Below are 17,823 nucleotides of genomic sequence, written 5' to 3' on the forward strand. Positions count from 1 at the left end.
CATTTGGAATAATATTTGTTCTTAACTCAGTTCCTCTGGGAGTTTGCAAACAAACCACCACTGGATCCCGGGTCCAGGAAACACCATCATTCTACAAGCATTTCACAATGCAAGTCAGCCTCTTGGTGGAGAGCTGCTGACTACGGCTGGGTGCTGTGTGAGGTTTGCAGTAGGTCTCGTTTTATGGACTAGAAACGGGGTGGGGAGCAAATGAAATGCATTTCAGGCTGACTCTTGGATGGATAATCAGCCATGGTGAAACACGTCTTATTTCACTGGTAATGCCAAATACTTCATGAGCATTTAGTAGTAAGGTCCTGTTATTCAAAGGAAACAAAATTGGACTTTTTATCCATAGATGAGAGTGCGTTCTCGCTGTGTGGCCATGTCCTCTTCTGGAAACCACCCCGCTTGCTGCCGGCAGGTGTGGTCCAGCCTCAGCGTTAGCGCCGTTTAATTTCCCCTCCGGCTCGTCCTGCTGACAGATGGCAGCTCTAAATGGAAAACGGTTTCAGTGTTCATCAGAGGAGAAACAGTGTCCTAGGCTGAACTGACAGCGAAAAGAAGCCAGCGGTGCTGCAGTTAGTTACCTGGCTTCACGCGGGTCTCAAAGCAGCATCCAGGCACTCTCCTTCCAAAGCCAGGGACCAAGCGTGTCCTATCATCTTGGCACAGAGTTTGAGAAACTGGTATTTTATTAGCCCCTCCAGAACAGTGGGGACTTGAGGGAAAGCCTCCTGACGGCACACTTTTGTTGAGCTACAGTGACATCCAGCGGCTGTTCCCGATGGACCTCTTCAGGCTGAGCTTGCATTTCTGCCAGGATGGCTGCACACCCGGCACGGGGGAACGCAGCTTGTTCTCAGGGCAGGGCAGAGCAACTTGGTACTGATCTCAGAACAGCTTCTGCTGGCCCTTAGAGTAGAAGAGAGATGCTGTATTTTTTACCCGCAGGTACATTTCGGATCCTTTAGATTGCCTTTTTGTATACGCCTCACTGTTTGGAAGCTCTCATTAGCAAAGCATCCCTGTGCAAGGCCTTCCACAGACAGACAGCAAAAAAACCTCCGCCACAAGGAAGCCTCTGCATCGTAGCTAGAATTATTCAAAATAGGGGAAAATAACACAGAGGTTTATTCAACCCAATGCTTTGCTTTTTAACAAAAGCCCTGTCTTGCTAATGTTTAACTGTCAGGCAAGTAGGCAGGAAAAAGCCCAACGTGTGGAGGATGGCAGCAGTCATCCCAGCAACTTTCTCGTACTTTGGCAGCTGTAGATATTTTGTAGGCACCATTTGCAACAAATAGTCATAACAAGACCACCAAAGGATGATAGTGTTACTGTTCTCATCTGTTAAGAGCCTTTTTTTGCATTTCTAGAGAAAGACAGGCAGGGTGCGTGGTGGTGTACAGTAGGAGCAGGGACTGATGGCTGCGCGTGTTGACAGAGCAATGGCTGGAACAAAACTAGGGTAGAGCGGGAGGGCCCAATGGTGGGATCTGCTGCGATCTACTGGGATCGTCAGGGGTGAAGTTGGCACAGATCACAAGACTTCAGGCTTCAAAGCACGAGACGATCGGTTCTAGGAAATAGCCAGGTCCTCTGTCCTCTTGTCCCCTCAGAACATTTCAGCAGATTTAGCATAAAAATAGTCCTTGTATCTGTGTTTTACACTCTCTGTTTTGTGTTTGCCCATCCCTTCAGGAACCAGTGAAGACCTATTCCAGGACTCTGAGGGGCGGGAGGGATCTGAGCCAATTGAGGAACACCAGTTTTCAGACCTAGAGGAATCTGACGATGATGATGACAATGAAGATGAGGAAGATGAGGAGGAAGAGGAGAGCCAAGATGAGCCACCTTTAAAGTTGCCAGAAGGCAAGCACACCACCCTCCCAATGCACTCTTCAGGTGGCTCCCCATCTTCTCAAGAGGAAGGCACTGAAATAACATTGTCCTTATCCCAAGAAACAGTTTCCAGCAGCCAAAAAATAGGTGAAGCCCAGCAGGCCTCCTCCTCAGGGCTGGAAACAAAGTGGTCAGCAGACAGCAGTGACATTGCTGTGTGCCACAGCTTCTTGAGTCTCCACAGACCAGCTTTGACCTCCACTGAACAATTGGCTTCTGCTGAAAGAGAGTCTGTCACAAGGCCACAGATGTCCTTAGTTATGGACCTGTCAACCTCAAAAGACACCTCCCCAAGAAAAAGGTGGTCTCCGAGCCAGGACTCTGGCAGAGGTGGTGGCAGCAGCAGACCAATGCTAGCGAGAAAGCACCTACTAACCAAAAATGAAACTTCACCGAAACGGTTTTCACCAACTGGAGAACTGTCTTCTCTAAGGTGCCTGTCTCCAGGGAGAGGGTTGTCTCCTTGCCAGCGTGTCTCTCCCAGGAGGGAGGCATCTCCACTGAGATGTGTGTCACCAAGACTTGAGCTGTCGCCCAGCAGGCATCTTTCCCCTAGAAGAGAGCTGTCCCCAAGAACATACCTTCCACCAGAAGGAGAAGTCTCCCCTGTGAGGCACTCGTCACCGAGCAGGGAAATGTCATCAGTCAGATATTTATCGCTGAAGAAAGTCTTGTCTCCAGGCTGCTCAGAATCGCCTAGGTATCCATCCCCCGGGAAAGAGGACTTGCCTGGTACTAGCAAATCAGCAGCAGATGACAAAGTTCAAAGCTCATATCAAGCCCAGCATGGGATATTATCTTCGATGCCTCTACCTCACAGGTTCTTTGGCAAAAACGTACAGCTCTATGAGTCCAAGCTGGTAAGTTCAAGCCCCTCTTGCTTTCTAGTCCCTGCAGGACATTCTCTGGTATGTTTTTAGCTGAACATTGCAACGTAGAAGTGCGTAGTGACTCTGACTGTGACCGATGTTACGGGTAACCCAGAGAAAAGTGACAGCGGACAGCAATGGGTTTTGTACCCATTTTGGTCCGGCCCATCTCAATTGAAGAGACATAAAGTTGTCCCTTCTCCAAGGGATCATTTACACTCTTGACCCAACCAGTCTCCTGCTGAGACAAGCAATAAGGATCACTGCATTATAACGACTAGTTGTCACTAAGAGACCTTTTTTCCCTGGGAATTTTGCACCCATTTCTGAGATTTCTCCAGCGGGGGGGTGAAGCTATTTTTCACTTGTCCGTGATGTGAACCAGATCTGAACTAGGCATTGCACTCTATCGCTGGCTCCTGGGCTACGTACATACGCAGCCAGCTCTGTTAGATTAACTGCTGAGAAATGTTTGTTTGGACATCTCTGATTTCATCTCGCTTCTCTCTTCAGCACAGAGAGGTGTTTCCCACTGGGTCCAGAAAATTATTTAATCTCTCTGCTGGACATATCAAATCCTATGGGTAAAGGAAAATTGCACGTTCCTCCCACTGCTACAGGCAAATTAGACGTCGGCTTTGGTGGAACGTTTCCCATTTCTACTGAAGTGCCTGGCTCTCCTGTAATTTATGCTGATGAACATGAGATTCAGTTCCTGGAGTTGCTCTGCTGTGAAACTGGTGTGAGGAGAGACTCAAGCCCTTAGGGACTGCACTGGGAAGAGAAAGGCCTTTATACAACCCTTGGAGAACCTGTCACGGCAGATGTTGACCCAGGCCTTCCCCAGAAAAGCCATGCTGCCCAGTGTGCGTTTCTTCCATGTCTATGATAAAGTACGGTCTTTTGGTGCTGCCGTCTTTTTGCTTTCCACTATGAGTGTTTGTCTTACCTTCTCATGGACTGTCCTTCATTTCAGATCCAAACTTTTGCTTACTTTAATGCTATTTCCCTTTTTTGTCAATTAACTTCTTGTGGTGAATCTCAGGGATGTGGAAACCCTGGTCCTTCAACTCTAGTCAGGAAAGCTGCCTGCTGCCACTACTTGTAGAAAATCCCCTGAGCTCCCTAGTCCACAGTAGGAGACAATATTGTATACCCCTGCTTATCTGCCCATTCAGACCTTTTAACGTACACTGTCACACAGATACATTTCTCTCCATTTTTCTGCTCCTTTTTAGCACCCAAAGTCACCATTGTTGCTTTTCTCATGTGCCTCCAAAGCAAGAATAAAGACCTGAACAGGAAACTTTCTATTTATCAGCCAGATGGACAGCTGGGCTGTCATTGCAAAATTACGTTCCTCGTAAGGCTACAGGAGACAGAAAGATCAGAAGTGGATTTATCAGATCCCAAACGGAGCTATGTGCTCAAAAGTGGTGCCCTGTGCACTGCTTAGAAACTTGGAGACAGTTTTAGCCTGGCTCCGGTGTAAGGCTTTCTGCCAAGTCTGTGCATCAGGCCTGCCCATGACCATCTCTCTTCCCACAGGCTCTTGCAGTAGGTAGCCTCTCCTTCTGGTGGCTGTCACACCGTTGCAATAATTTGTTTGGGGGTTTCCCAGCATCCCTGTAGCAATTCTGTCAAGACTTCATGTGCATAAGGGAGATTTAGCCAGTGTTCGGCCTTCTACCTGCTGATCAAGTATACACTATCCTCAGTGGCTCTTGCTTTCTCTCTCTTCTGTCCTTTTTTGCTGCTTTCCTCTGTTGCCTCTTTATAGAGATGCAGCTCCCAGGGTCAGGCAATCCTCCATGATCCTACAAAGAAATATGCCCTCCAGTGAACCCTCAAATTTTATATCTAACCCCATCTTAACAGAAAGTTGATTTCAGTTTCTGTTGCTTCCTCTTCTTGGGAGTCCTGTTTAGGGGTTTAGTTATAACTTCATCACTAATTAATCCATTTCTGTTTAGCCACATATCTCTCCATGATGTACATTAGGAAACTATGTGAAGCACCGAGAGAGAAAGAGGAAAAGGTAAAATCGTAGGGTCTTAACCCTTGGTTTCTACAGACCACACCATGAGGGTGGTGGTGGGGACCACACTGATGGGTGTGCTTTGTGTCAAACGAGAGTTAACACTATCTCTCACTCCATCCAAAACATCCTTGCAATTAGCAGCTGTAAGGATGTAATCCTGCGTTAAGAAAATGCATTAAAAATAAATAACGTTATTCCAGGCTTTCAGAAACCCTGACCCAGGTTGCCCAGAGAGGTGGCAGATGCCCCATCCCTGGGAGCATTTCAGGCCAGGTTGGACGGGGCTCTGAGCAACCTGATCTGGTTGAAGATGTCCCTGCCCATGGCAGGGGGTTGGACTGGATGGCCTTTAAAGGTGCCTTCCAACCCAAACCCTTCTATGATTTTTGTAATGATCCTGGATCTGTGCCCCAGAAGACCATGGGCGTATTTATACCCAGAAGGCAAATGCTGTGGGTTGTGCTGGTCCTTACCTTAAAGGTTTGGGGGTCCAAATCTTCCTCAGTTGATTGATCTCCCTCAAATTAGAATAAAATACTGACAACCCCAATCCTTTTAGTGAGCATAAATGATGCTAATGCCATAACTTTTGCGTTGCACTGATTCAGCTGTTTTTTTTTCCCTCTCCGGTGCAGAAGATAGAACCACGAAGCCCAACATGTTCACCTGGCGTCACGCAGCCCCTCTGCTCCAGACCCTTGCAGGCACCTCATGAAATACATGTCCACGCTCCCAGCCGAGGGGAGGAGAATGTCTTCAGCCATCTCCCGTTGCATTCGCAGCAGCTCACGAGGACCCCATATCCTATGATTCCCATTGGGGGCATCCAGATGGTCCAGGCGAGGCCAAGCACCCATCCCAGCTTGGTGCCCAGCTCAGTCGTGTCCCTGCAAGCGGGATACTTTGCCTCCGGTGGCAGCAGTTTCGCCGAGTTCAGCCGGGCTCCCAAGAGGGACGAGGAACCGCAGGTCCCGCGGGAGCCGTCATCGGCATCCGTCTCCCCAGTTGCGAAGGTTTCTAAATACACACTGTCCCCAGAGCTTACGAGCAGCGGGTACTCAGAAGAGAAAATGAGGACTAGTGAGCTTCAGCAAAAGACAGACCAGGAGGAATACAGGGTAAAAATGTTTGCTGAGTCTAGCCACGCGGAGCAGGCAGGCTGCTCGGCATCCCCAGCCAGCCCCAGCACAACCGACGAGCACTCTCCAAAGCCTTCGACGAGCGGGGAAGAACCCTTGAAAAAACCGGGCAAGAAGCAATCTGGCAGCTCGAGCACTTCTTTTGAATCATCCTGCACTTTCATCTCAGATCTCCCCTCCCAGCCGTTGGACCGAAGCAGCAGCACCGGCTGCCTCTCAGAGCCCTCACCGAGCCATTCGCACTCCCAGCCCTTCTCCGTCCGGAGGAGAAACCTCTCTGGAGAACCCAGTCACCAAGGGGGAACCTCCAGGAAGAGCAGTCCACACCTAGAGCACGCAGATTTAGGTCAAACTCAAAAAAAGGTGGATGAAGACACGGGAAGTACTTAAGCTTCCTCCATCTCTTCCACCTTTAGGCTTCCTATGTAAAATCAACAGACATTTTCAACACTATTTCCTTTAGTATAATCATGGCTATAAGAAGCACTCTAGTGAATGACCAAACCCATGGAAGATTCCTGGTTTTCTTTGTCCCAGTCTGGTATTATCTCCACATGTATGCAGTTACTTGTGCCTTTTTCTATACCTTTTGTTGCTTGAAATGTACAAAAATGTTTGAGGCTGTGAATATTTTTTTAGAGTTTTTTGGAAAGGGGTTTGTTAGACCTTGTCTTTTTTGCCATTTAGGTGTGCGTAATTATGGGCCTGAGAGATGCAGAAAGGAAAGGGTTAAGCATTTTAAGAGGAAGAAGATGCACTGAAAACAAAAACAAAACAGAAAAACTTTTTTTTATATTGATTAAATGATTAAAACAAACAAACAAACCAAACCCTTAGTCCTGTGTACAGAAGTTTATGATCTGTATTTATTACATGCTTTATTTAATTCTCGCAAAGTGCTTGGTTTTTTTTTTCTCGCATCCCTCTGATTGCCTATGGTTGTGCTTTAAACAGTTGAGAACTGCTTTACATTTGAAAAACGTGTTTACCCTGAACTTGTAAATGAAACTAGCACTTCCTTGAGTAGGGGGAGGTTCGTTCGCAGCGAGAGAAATTGTCACTCAAAAGAGAAAATGAACCTTGAGCATCCCTCCCTCCTGCAGAACCCATCAAAGCACTTTTCTACAAAAGGGACAAAAAAAAAAAAAAAAAGGTTCTTCAAAGATTTAACTCCAAGAACGTAGGAATGTATCGCATGTAGACCCCGTGCCAGGAATGGTGTCTCTCGCTGGACGAGCCGGCCTCCTGCTTGCTTTAATCCTTCCATCCCACGGCCGCTCCGCGGTGCCCCCCGCATCGCCCCGACAAAGTCATGCCTGTGCCTGAGAGCCCCACTTTTCTGGGGCTTGGAAGCCCTCTGTAAACACCCTCCTTTGGTTTAAAAAAAAATGGAAGAAAACTCAGCGTTGTCACCATTTTTCCTCCGTAATTTTTCAGTTGCGGACAAGCTCCCTCCATCCCATTCCCGCTCGGTCCTGGCTGGATGGGCTGCCCCGAGCTCTGGGGATGCAGGAGTGGTTTGTGCTCTGCTTGTTTGCACGCCTGGGGCTCCGTAACTCCCATGTGACTCTCTGTCGAATTTGAATTTTATTTATTTATTTAAGCAGAACGTGTCGCCAACGGTAGTCCTTATTGTGCAGATAGATGGGCCCTTTTTTTTGGTGTCTTGGAAGACAAAAGGTATGATGCTGAGTGGTGAATGTTTGCAAGCAGCTTGTTATGCATGCACAGAAACTTTTTCCAGAGCAAATTTTTAACTCTGACCATCCGTAGCAGAGCAATGGCCTCTACTGCCGACAGATAACGATACCAAATACAGAGAGACCCAATGGAGCCATTCCTCTCTGTCCCATTAACACACTTTTTAACATAGAAATGTTGGATACATGTTTGCCCGAGCAGACAGCAGGCTCTTTACTACTTCAGAGGGTTTTCTGGTCTATGGAATCTGTACAGACCTCTTTTTTTTTTTTTTTTATTTTAACAAAAAAAAAAAAAGAAAGAAAAAGATATAAATATTTAACCAGTGGACCAGCTCTTTCTTCTTTCAGAGCTGTTCCAGTTTATCGGGTACGTAATACACTTTTTTTTAAAAAAAAAGTAAAATTAAAAAAAAAAAAAGAAATCAAATAAAACCCTGAATGAGAACATATTTCCTTGCCAGACTTGATGAGCTATGAACTGTTCCCGTTTCACGGGCAAATAATATAAATTTTTTAATAATCTTCTGTGATTATTTTTTTTTTTTTTTTGCTTTTCTTGTAAAGGGAATTAAGTACAAAAGAAGATATCATGGAAATAACATTAAGGCTGTGACACTGACCAAAAACCACGTCCAGAACCCATTTATACCTTAATTAGCACTTTTATCAAGTTTCCCTTTTTCCCATCTCCCCCTCTTTGGCCCCAAGCCTGGAAGCTGGTCGGACCTTCAATCCCGGCCAGATCCAGGAGCCGGGGATGGGAGTTCAGTTCAGCGTTAGCAACTCCCTTCACTCAAATTCTTAAGCACCAGCTTAAATCCTACCCAGGTTTTAAGCGAGTGCTTAATATCAAGCTGCCTGGGAGCGGAGCGCTCGGCCAGGGTCGCTGTGAGCATCCCTGGAAACCATCCACCAAATCCAGCCATGGTTTTGACTGTCCTGACTTCTGTCGCTTCCCCCCCCTTGCCCTTGTCACACTCTTAACATTATTCCAAGGTAGCTTTTTGTATTTAATTTTTTTTTAATATATATATATATATATTGAAATTGTACATAAAGAAAAATAATGCAGCAGTCGTGCACTCGGCGTCCTGGATTTGTTAGGTGCATTTGCCACGAGCTTTGGGCTAGATCAAATTTGCTTGGCTTCTTTCCGTAACTGTATTTTAATCCTTGACCTGTTGGTACTTTGCATGGGGGCGGGTTTTTTTTCCTCCCTCTGTCATTTCTGGACAGAGGAGGAAAAAAAAAAAAAGCCTGACAAAACCCAGAAGCCCTGACATTGGTTTCTTGTTTTTCTGGGGTTTATGTTATTATTTTTATTATTATTTTTTCAAAGTTTTGCCAGCAGCTCAAGACGAGTTGACATTTTCTGCATCTCAGCTGCAGAGCATCCGGGCTGGAAGGCAGCGCTGTGTCCGACCGTCCCGATGCCTTCGCCCACCGCCAAAAAACTAAAAGCAGGGAGAGGAGTTTGGGGAAGGTCCGTGCGGCGGCGAGGTGCTCCCAGGGCCGTGCCCTGCTCAGGTGCCCTACCCGCCGCCTGGCAGCCACGGAGCGGGTGCCCGCAGGGACTGCTGAAAACTCAGGAGATGGGCAAAATAAACCAACCCCCCACCCCGGCCCCCGCCAAGGCTGTGCTGAGCGTCGCCCCGGTTGGGCTTCTCAGCAGCGCGGCTGCGGCGGGGGAGGCTCTGCCTGGGGTGAAATGGTGCTTCATGCTGTACCTAACGGGTGCAATACGGCCTATTGGATAGGCAAAAAGGATCACAAAAAAAAAAATAAATATTATTTTTAAGGGCTAATTATCACACTGACAGCTCAAAGCTCCGTGGGAAGGGTGTCCTCCTCCGCGCTGGCACCAGCATCTCCGTCCGTGGGCAGGGCGGGCATCCCCCAGAGCCTCAGCCCCACTGAGAAAACACAGCGTGACCTTGTGCAGAGCCTGTCTCCCCTCTGCCCCGTACCCTGCTGAGGAGCACAGTCATGCAGCTCCGCCGATTTTCATAGAGTTGCGCGTTATTTACGGCAGGGCTGAAGACTTGGACATCGCTGGTGGCCTTTCCTACCCGGAGCCCCCGTTGGCTTCCGTCACACTCGGTGAAAGCTGTTTGCCGGTCACACCTTTCAATATCACCTTGGGTGTCTCTTCTGTCTGCAAAATTTACTCCCCACAAGGGCTGCAGGGGTGGCTGACTTTGTGTCTGTACAGAGGCTTGGCAGAGCAGTTAGCAGTATTCTTTGCAAGGGAATGTATTAATAATGCAAATAGGCAAATTAAAAAGCAGAGCCCAGCCCTTCCTTTTCATCAGCAGGTGGGAATAAAATCCCCTGCTTTTCTTATGGCAAAGGCTCTTAAATTTATAGTCCATGAAAGCACGTGGCCTCCGGAGACTGGCTTCTCCTTTTTGTTCTGTAGCTGGTTAATCGGCCAAAACCCTCCTCTGATGTTTCCTCCCCTGGGTAAGCTGGGTGTGTAGCTCCCATGAATGCAGGTACTCAATGGCAAATGGATGCTCTGGCATCCAAGAGATCATTCTGCATGGAGGACTTGGTCCATGCTCTTAAATAACTCCTTGAAGCGGTCATGTTAAGTATCAAGCCTTATAGCCAGAGCTAATAAAGCACTTGTATGCTGGCTTAAGCTTAAGCATTTCTGGAGTTTCAGTAACTTCCTTGTGCTTAAGCCTGAATTTAGCTTCTTTTATCAGGGTTGCAGAGCTTGGTGTCTTGCAGGACTGAGCAGACCATGGGAGGAGGAGAGGGGGGCAGTTGGCTCCCAAAAACGACCCCGTGCCTTGAAGCACATCTCTGTCAGCTCTAACGATTCACAGGTTGTTGGCTGGATACCCAGGAACTGCAGCAGGAAACTCTTAAAAGTAATGATGAAGTAGCTGTGACTTTACAGCTTATGACTGGGAAATGTATTTCATCACCTGCTCCAATGGGGTGACGTTCTCAACCCTCGTGTCTATAAAGTTACGCTCTTTGGCCAGCGCTCGGGCTCACTGGGGAAAACTGGTCCCAAACCCCGCTCTTGCTCAAGCCGGTCCTGCTGCCCGCTCGCCCAGCCAGCCCCGGGGCCGAGGCAGCTGAGGATGCTGCTGGCAGCTCTGGGAGACGCGGGGAAGACACCGCGGTCCCTGCCAGCCGTTGGCCATCGGCTCCCTGGGAGTGATGCCAGGCACAACCCGCCACCTCCCCATTGCTTTCCTTTCACCTCCACCAAAAAAATCTGCAAAAGAGTCGGTTTTCTTTTAAGCCGGAATCACTTTTACCTGGTTTTTGTTTTAAATCCACAGAAACAGCACCTGAACAAGCAATATACTTGGTCACGCAGAAGTCATTAAAATTATTCCAGTTTTCATGCAAAATCCCGGACAATTTGATCTAGCCCTTTTCTGCTGTTCTTGCAATAGGTTTTCATTTGCTGACTTGGTTTCATCATGTGCTTTTCTTTCTCTTTTTTCTTTTTTTTTTTAATATTTCCATCTATTGCACAGTATTTACAAATAAAACCATATTGTAAATTATTTACAAAAAATTTAAAAAAAATAAATTAAAAAAATCAGTCCTGATGGCATAAAACCAATCTGTTTTCATTACTGAGATATGATGGCACTTACGATCACTTTAGTAAATGTAATGTAAAAAAAAAATAATAATAATGTGTACGCAAATTTAATATACATGGTCTCATGTAAGATAAATATTTGCCTTTTTTTCTAAAAGGTGTATGTATTCTGTAAGTGGAATAGTCTGTAGAAAGTTTCTATATGTTCTTAAAATGGCAATACATTCCAAAAAAGGTACTGTAAATATGTACAGCGTACAATGTAATTTGGTAGTTTTGCCTGTAATTTTATTTTAACTCCAGTTTCTACACTTGCATCTTGCAATGTCTGTATGGTTATATCAGTGCAAAAAAAATGCAGGTAAAAGCACAGTCCGATGTAAAAAAAAAAAAAAAAACCAAACAAAAAACCACAAAAAAAACAAAACAACAAAAAAAAAAAAACAAAAAGAAGAAGAAAAAATACTCAGTATTTGATGTTTGTGACCCTTATTGTAAATGACATCTGTACTGTGAATGAGAAGTTTTTACAAGTATAATATTGCCTTTACTACAGCTCAGATTGTCTGCTCAGTCTGAGCGTATTTTTAAAAAAATAGCATGTTGGAATAAATTTTAAAGTCCCAACATATTACTACTTGCATGACTGGCAGTCTTTAATTTCCAGTTCATTTAGCACAGCCTGGGACCTGGGTTGTAAAATGACGGAGGCGAATTTGGATCAAGCAGTGTCACGCTGCAAACCCCCCCCCCGCCCCCGCCCCAAGCCATCGCCGCTAAAACACCCCAGTGGTGTGTAAAATGCTGCTGTAACAGAAATGCCACACATGTAATTGTTATTTCAGTATTTCCTCCTCGCAGGGCAGAGGCGGTGAAGCAAGGGCAGGTGGTGGACGCTCCGATGGGGCTCTGCAGAGGCCGGACTGAATTCAGTGCACTGATCAGAGACCGTCTGCTGAGATTTGTTAAGAGGTGTCTTTCCTTGCTGGATCCCCCGAAACCTGGGCTGCAGGGCAGCGTCTTGTGGTGGCCATGTGTGCTCTGGGGGGGCTTGCCGGGCGCAGCAGTGGGCCCTGCCAGAAAGCCAAGAGGTTTGCGCTCTCTCATCCCTCCTTCCCGTTCCAGAAACACCTCCTCTGGCTGTTTCTCCCCACCGTGTCCCTCCTCTGCCCTGTGAGCGTGGGGTCTCGCTGCCCAGGACATCTCTGCCGCAGGCCAGTTGGGGAAAGCCACCCAAAAGAGGGTATTTTTGAGCAGGGAGGGAATCGGCTCCCCTCCTCCTCCTGGTGCTTTGCCCATTTGGGAGCAGCCGGGGTGGGCTCACTGCATCCCAGCACCCCTGTGACCCCCAGCCCTTCCCACCGCGCTCTCCAGATAATACAAGCCTTGGTGCAGCAGGGATCACATCTCCGGAGCCTGCCTGAGGCTGCTCTGCCACCAGTCCTGGTCCTGTAATAAGCATGGACATTAGGAAAAAAAAAAAAAAAAAAAAAAAAGAAGGAAAAAAGAAGAATGAAAAAAAGAAAAAAAGAAAAAAACAAAAAGAAAAAAACAAAAAGAAAAAAAGAAAAAACAAAAAAGAAAAAACAAAAAGTAAAAATAAAAAAGAAAAAAGGAAAAATAAAAAAAGAAAAAAGAAGAAAAAATAAAAGAGAAAAAAGAAAAAAAAGAAAAAAGAAAAAACAAAAAAGAAAAATAAAAAAGAAAACAAAAAAGGGAGAAAAAAGAGACAAAAGAGAAAATAAGGGAAAAGAAAAAAAAGACAAAAGGAAAAAGAAAAAGAAAAAGAAAAAGAAAAAGAAAAAGAAAAAGAAAAAGAAAAAGAAAAAGAAAAAGAAAAAAGGGAGAAAAAAGAGAAAACAAGGGAAAAGAAAAAAGGAAAAAAGAAAAAAGAAAAAAGAAAAGGGAGAAAAAAGAGGAAAAAAGAAATCAAGGGGAAGAAAAGGAAATAAAAATGAAAGAAAAAAAGAAAAAAAAAGAAAAAGGGGGAAAAAAGGAATTAAAAAAAAGCCTGTAATTTCCCCCTACTAATTGTCCTCCCAAGGACGCAGGCTGCCCTCATCCATCCCTTCCCTCTATGCATCAGCAAACCCTTCTGGGCAATTCCCCACCTGCTCCTCTTCACCCCATCCCCTCCAGGGTCTGACCGGCCTTTGATGGACATTTGCAGACAAGTTCAGAGGCTGAAGTGGTGGCGGCGGGAAGAGTCGGGTGGAGGGAGGATTTGCAAAATAGACGAAGGAAGGAAATCTCTCCCTGATTTCTACCCGTGACCCAGGAGCTGGGGCTGCATCGGCCAGCAGAACCAGCTGCTCCCTGTCCAAATATCAGAGCCCACAGCCTGAATCGTTGGCTTCTCCAGCACTGGTTTGTGAGCGCGGTGGCTGTGGTGGAGGAGGGAGATGAGGGAAGAGGTGGGGAAACTCAGCTGGTCTCAATTTCATCTCACAAAAGCCACATTTCTGCATGAGGAAGAGGGGTAGGTGCTGATGGCAGGGTGCAAACCTCTGCCTTCCCCCTCTCTCAGACCTGGCTGGCTTTGCAGCGGTTACCCTTGTTTAATCTAGTCATCGCTCCCTCGGGAGGAAGGAGTGTCCCAGTCCCCATCACTCAGCTGGGGGAGCAGGTCCCTGCTCTGTGCTTCAGTTTCCCCAACTACAGACAGCAATCGTGGCCTCCTCAGAGGGCTATGAGAATCACAGACTCACAGAATCCCAGGCTGGCTGGGGTGGGAAGGGACCTCTGGAGGTCACGCAGTCCAACCCCCTGCCAGAGTAGGGTCACCCACAGCAGGTGGCACAGGAACGCCTCCAGGCGGCTTTGGAATGTCTCCAGAGACGGAGACTCCCCCACCTCTCTGGGCAGCCTGTGCCAGGGCTCTGCCACCCTCACAGCAAAGAAGTTCCTCCTCATGTTTAGGTGGAACTTCCCGTGGTCAAGTTTGTGCCCGTTACCCCTTGTCCTGTCACTGGGCACCACTGAGAAGAGCCTGGCTCCATCCTCCTGACACCCACCCTTTAAGCATTTATAAGTGTTGATAAGATCCCCCCTCAGTCGTCTTTCTTCCAGACTGAAGAGACCCAAATCCCTCAGCCTTTCTTCATCAGAGAGATGTTCCAGTCCCCTCAGCATCTTGGTAGCCCTTTGCTGTCCCCTCTCCAGCAGTTCTCCGTTCTTGAACCAGGGACCCCAGAACTGGAAAACTCCAGCACATGCAACAGCAAGGCCTAAAGATGGAGACCTTTGGGTAACATCTCCCCAGGGGTTCTCCTGTCTTGGAAAGGCTCAGAAAGCTTTGGGCGGTGGGTGCTGCGCTCTGCTTTGGAGAGGCCCACTCTTGCCGTTGTCCCTGCTCCTAGAGCCTGCTGGGTGCAGTAGAAGTGGATCCAGCATTTTGGTCCAGGCTTCCAAAGAGCCTCTGTGGGCCAAGGGAGATGTGTGAGAGTTGGGGCTTGGGGAAGAACGAGTCCTTTACTACCCTAATAACACCTTGTATTTGCCGTTATGGTGGTTGAAGGCAACGAGCCTTGGCTGGCAGCCGTGGGCTGGTGACGTCTGTTCCAGATACGCTGCCAGCCTCTCCAGCGTGTGCTTTAGCCACTGAATGGAGGAATGATTTTTCCTTTTAAAAAAAAAAATAAATAGTTTCTCCAATGCTTAAAAACAGAGACGCTTTAAAGGCAGCCAGAGCTGTCTGGAGAACGCTGCAGCTAAACCCTGCTAATCTCCCAAACCTGGAACCAATTTGGTTTACATGAATTTCCAGAGTGGCTCCAATTAATCAGGTGTCCCAAGAAATTCCTTCCCCCTAAAGAGTCTTTGTTTTCTAGACGCAGAGACCAGACATTTCCTCCCCTGGGAAGCCAAACGTAGTATCAAAATATGAAGAATCCTTCGGCTGATGTTCCAGGCTGGTTCCCCCCTGGGAAATGCAGTTACCGATAGCCGTGTGAAGCAGGGAAGGTTTTGACGATGCTGTGGGAAGTTCAAAGCAGTCCCTCTCTCTGGGAGGCTGAAATTTCTGCTGTTCTTTTGAAATACCCGAGTCCCAAGGTGAAATGGTCTTTCCTTCTCCCCAGGTTCAGCTTCAGCCTCCCAGCAGCTCGGGAGCTTGACTTGAGGACCTGGAACGATGAGTTCCTCTTACAACCAGGTCTTTATGTGCATCCCAGGCATAAAAGCGCCTTCAGAAGCCTTCACTCCCTGACCCCTCGCAGGGCTCTTGGCTGAAGAAGGAGCCAGATTTCCCAGCCAAGGGATGGGTTTTCGCTGCACTGTGTTGGAAAATGTAGCCCAGCATCGCTACTGGGAAGATCTGAAGATCTGATGAGCTTGTGGGGAGTGTGAGCTGGACGGCTTCAGCAAAAAAATAAATCCGTTTACCTGTTTTCAGTCACTCCACAGCCTTGCACAGAACTGCACCAAGGGGAGCTGCTGGTGTGGGAGGAATGACAGAGGGGAAAAGACTGGGGACAGGGATGAGGTAATGCCTCGAGGGAGACGCAGCAGGACTGAAGCCAAGACAGGGTGGAGGTGGGCACGGGCAACTGTCAACACCAAGATCCAGCCCTGCCAGCAAGTTTTTGGTTGGTTTCTGGTTTTGCTTTTCCACACCAGCATCAGCAGAAAGAGCTGTGAACGCTGCCCTGAGGCACGGAGCTGGCAGAGCTCGCTGGGAAAGAGCTGGGCAAGAGAGGCTGAGAGTCACCAAGGAGGGTCCTGGTCTTTGGTCCTGGCATAGAGGGTCCGGGTTGAACGGAACTCACACAAAGCTTGTGAGGGACGAGTAAGGAGTAGGCAAACCTCAGATCTTCATTGCTTTATCTTGGTGCTGCGTTTCCTACATTGCTCTGGGTGTAGCAGCATCCCCTTGCTCTGAACAGGCTGTTCTTGAGTGGCTTTAATCGTTACTGGCCACAGGCTTCCAGAAGGAGAAATGCCTTTGAGGCTTTGGATTTGATAGATTTTCTGGAACACAGGATGGATGCTCAGTGCCCCCAGTGCCTTCAGGAGCAGCTCTGGCTGTGCCTGTGGTCCTGGTCTGCCTCAGAGAAGCACGTCCTAAGCCACAGGGAGCCTGTGGGACTCATTAATCTGCACTGAGTTAGTCTTGTTTGATCCTGACTATGCCTCAGGGTGCTCCATATTGCAGAGGAGAGGAGACCCCAGGGCTGAGAGGGACAGGGGACCCGGCTCTGGGGATACTGGGACTCTGGCGAGCTCATGGGGAGGAGGGATGGCTGGGGCAGGTCACGGATGTGCACCGGAGATGTACACGCTGCCTCGCCGTGGGGTGCTGGGCACGGACTTGTCTGCATCTGCCCCACATCCCCTTGCTGTGACAGCGGGGGAAGGATGCGGGGAAATGTGGAGGGCCTGGGGCGGTGTCAACACACCGACAGGTGAGATGAGGCTGTGCTGCAGACACCGGCTGGGGCAGAGCTCGTGACATGTGTCTGTGCCCAGCACCGAGCAATGGGGGACACGACCAAGGCCAAATGTGTGGGTGAGTTGAGGCAGCTCCCCACTCCAGGGGGTGAGCTCGGGCTCCTCCCCGCCACAGCCAGATGGTTCGGGGCCGGGAGCTGGTGCGTTCTCCCATGGGGAGGTGTTCTTGCTGGAAGGGCTGGCATGGCCGCCACGGGCTGATGCTTGTTGTTATGACAACAGGAGGAGGCTGCTGCGTGCAGAGCGGAACAGGGGAGGAAGGGAAGGAAAAGGGATGGCGGTGGAGAAGGTCTTACCCTGCAAGGGGTCAGGCAGAGGCATGGGGTTAGCATGGACACAGGGATGGAGACACCCCCAGGGATGGGGGATCAGGAGGGGTTAGGCTTTGCACCTTCTCCCATGGCTCATGACGCCGCTGTGCACAAGAAGGGTCTGGACGTGCCTCCCTGAACCACCCACCCAGCATCGTGCGTGCAGCTGGTGGGACCCGTGCAGTGGGCAAAAACTGGGAAAATAATGCCCGCTAGAACAGATTCTGATGATTATTGCAGCAGATCACTTGTGGGGAGCACTGGCAGGCAAAGCATGACTTCATTCTCCTTACAGACATTTCTTGGACCGCTAGCAAGACAAATAAAAAAATCACCTAATAACAAACTTTGTGTCCCACTGGAGTCACCAGTCCCCCCCTCACAGCCTCTCCTGCCCAAAAGGGGGTCGGCATAAAATCAAGAGGTGCAGGAAGCTGTCAGGGTAAGTCCACTGTGTCAGCTTGTGCTTTTCATTTTAATCGTGTGTCTCATAACATGCACTTCTTTGTTAAACCACAGCTCCTGGACCCAGATGATTAAGTGAAAACCTTGGCTTTCATCATTAGAAAGATGCAAACAACCGTATCCTTTGGGTTATGGAGGAACACTTGGAAATGTGGTCCCTGGGCGCTTGCCAAGAGGGATTAACACCCATGTGAAATTCGTGACTCTGCCACTGCCTTCCTGTGAGACTGGGTCACATCCCTTAGGAATGTGTCCCTCACTTTTCTAGAGGGAACATAAGCAAAGTTTTCAAGACCAGATAAAGGCCAGAACAGCCTGGCCTGACCTCCCAGCTGACCCTGCTCTCAACTCCCTTCCAACCTCACTTA

The 17,823-nt window shown here is 48.2% G+C and overlaps 1 protein-coding gene across 5 annotated transcripts in view; it reads left to right on the top strand.

Moving 5' to 3' along the window:
- HIVEP3 (HIVEP zinc finger 3) overlaps window positions 1–11,832 on the top strand; it is a 286,550-nt gene extending 274,718 nt beyond the window's left edge. For all 5 annotated transcript variants that reach the window (XM_063355653.1, XM_063355650.1, XM_063355655.1 and 2 more), the window contains 2 exons: window positions 1,705–2,765; window positions 5,451–11,832. In XM_063355653.1, the coding sequence (XP_063211723.1) occupies window positions 1,705–2,765; window positions 5,451–6,344 (1,955 nt within the window). In that variant the 3' untranslated portion in view covers window positions 6,345–11,832. The remainder of the gene's footprint in view (window positions 1–1,704; window positions 2,766–5,450) is intronic.
- The last annotated feature ends 5,991 nt before the right edge of the window (window positions 11,833–17,823 follow it).

The sequence above is a fragment of the Chroicocephalus ridibundus genome, chromosome 19 (assembly GCF_963924245.1).
Source record: "Chroicocephalus ridibundus chromosome 19, bChrRid1.1, whole genome shotgun sequence".
Classification (NCBI taxonomy): domain Eukaryota; kingdom Metazoa; phylum Chordata; class Aves; order Charadriiformes; family Laridae; genus Chroicocephalus; species Chroicocephalus ridibundus.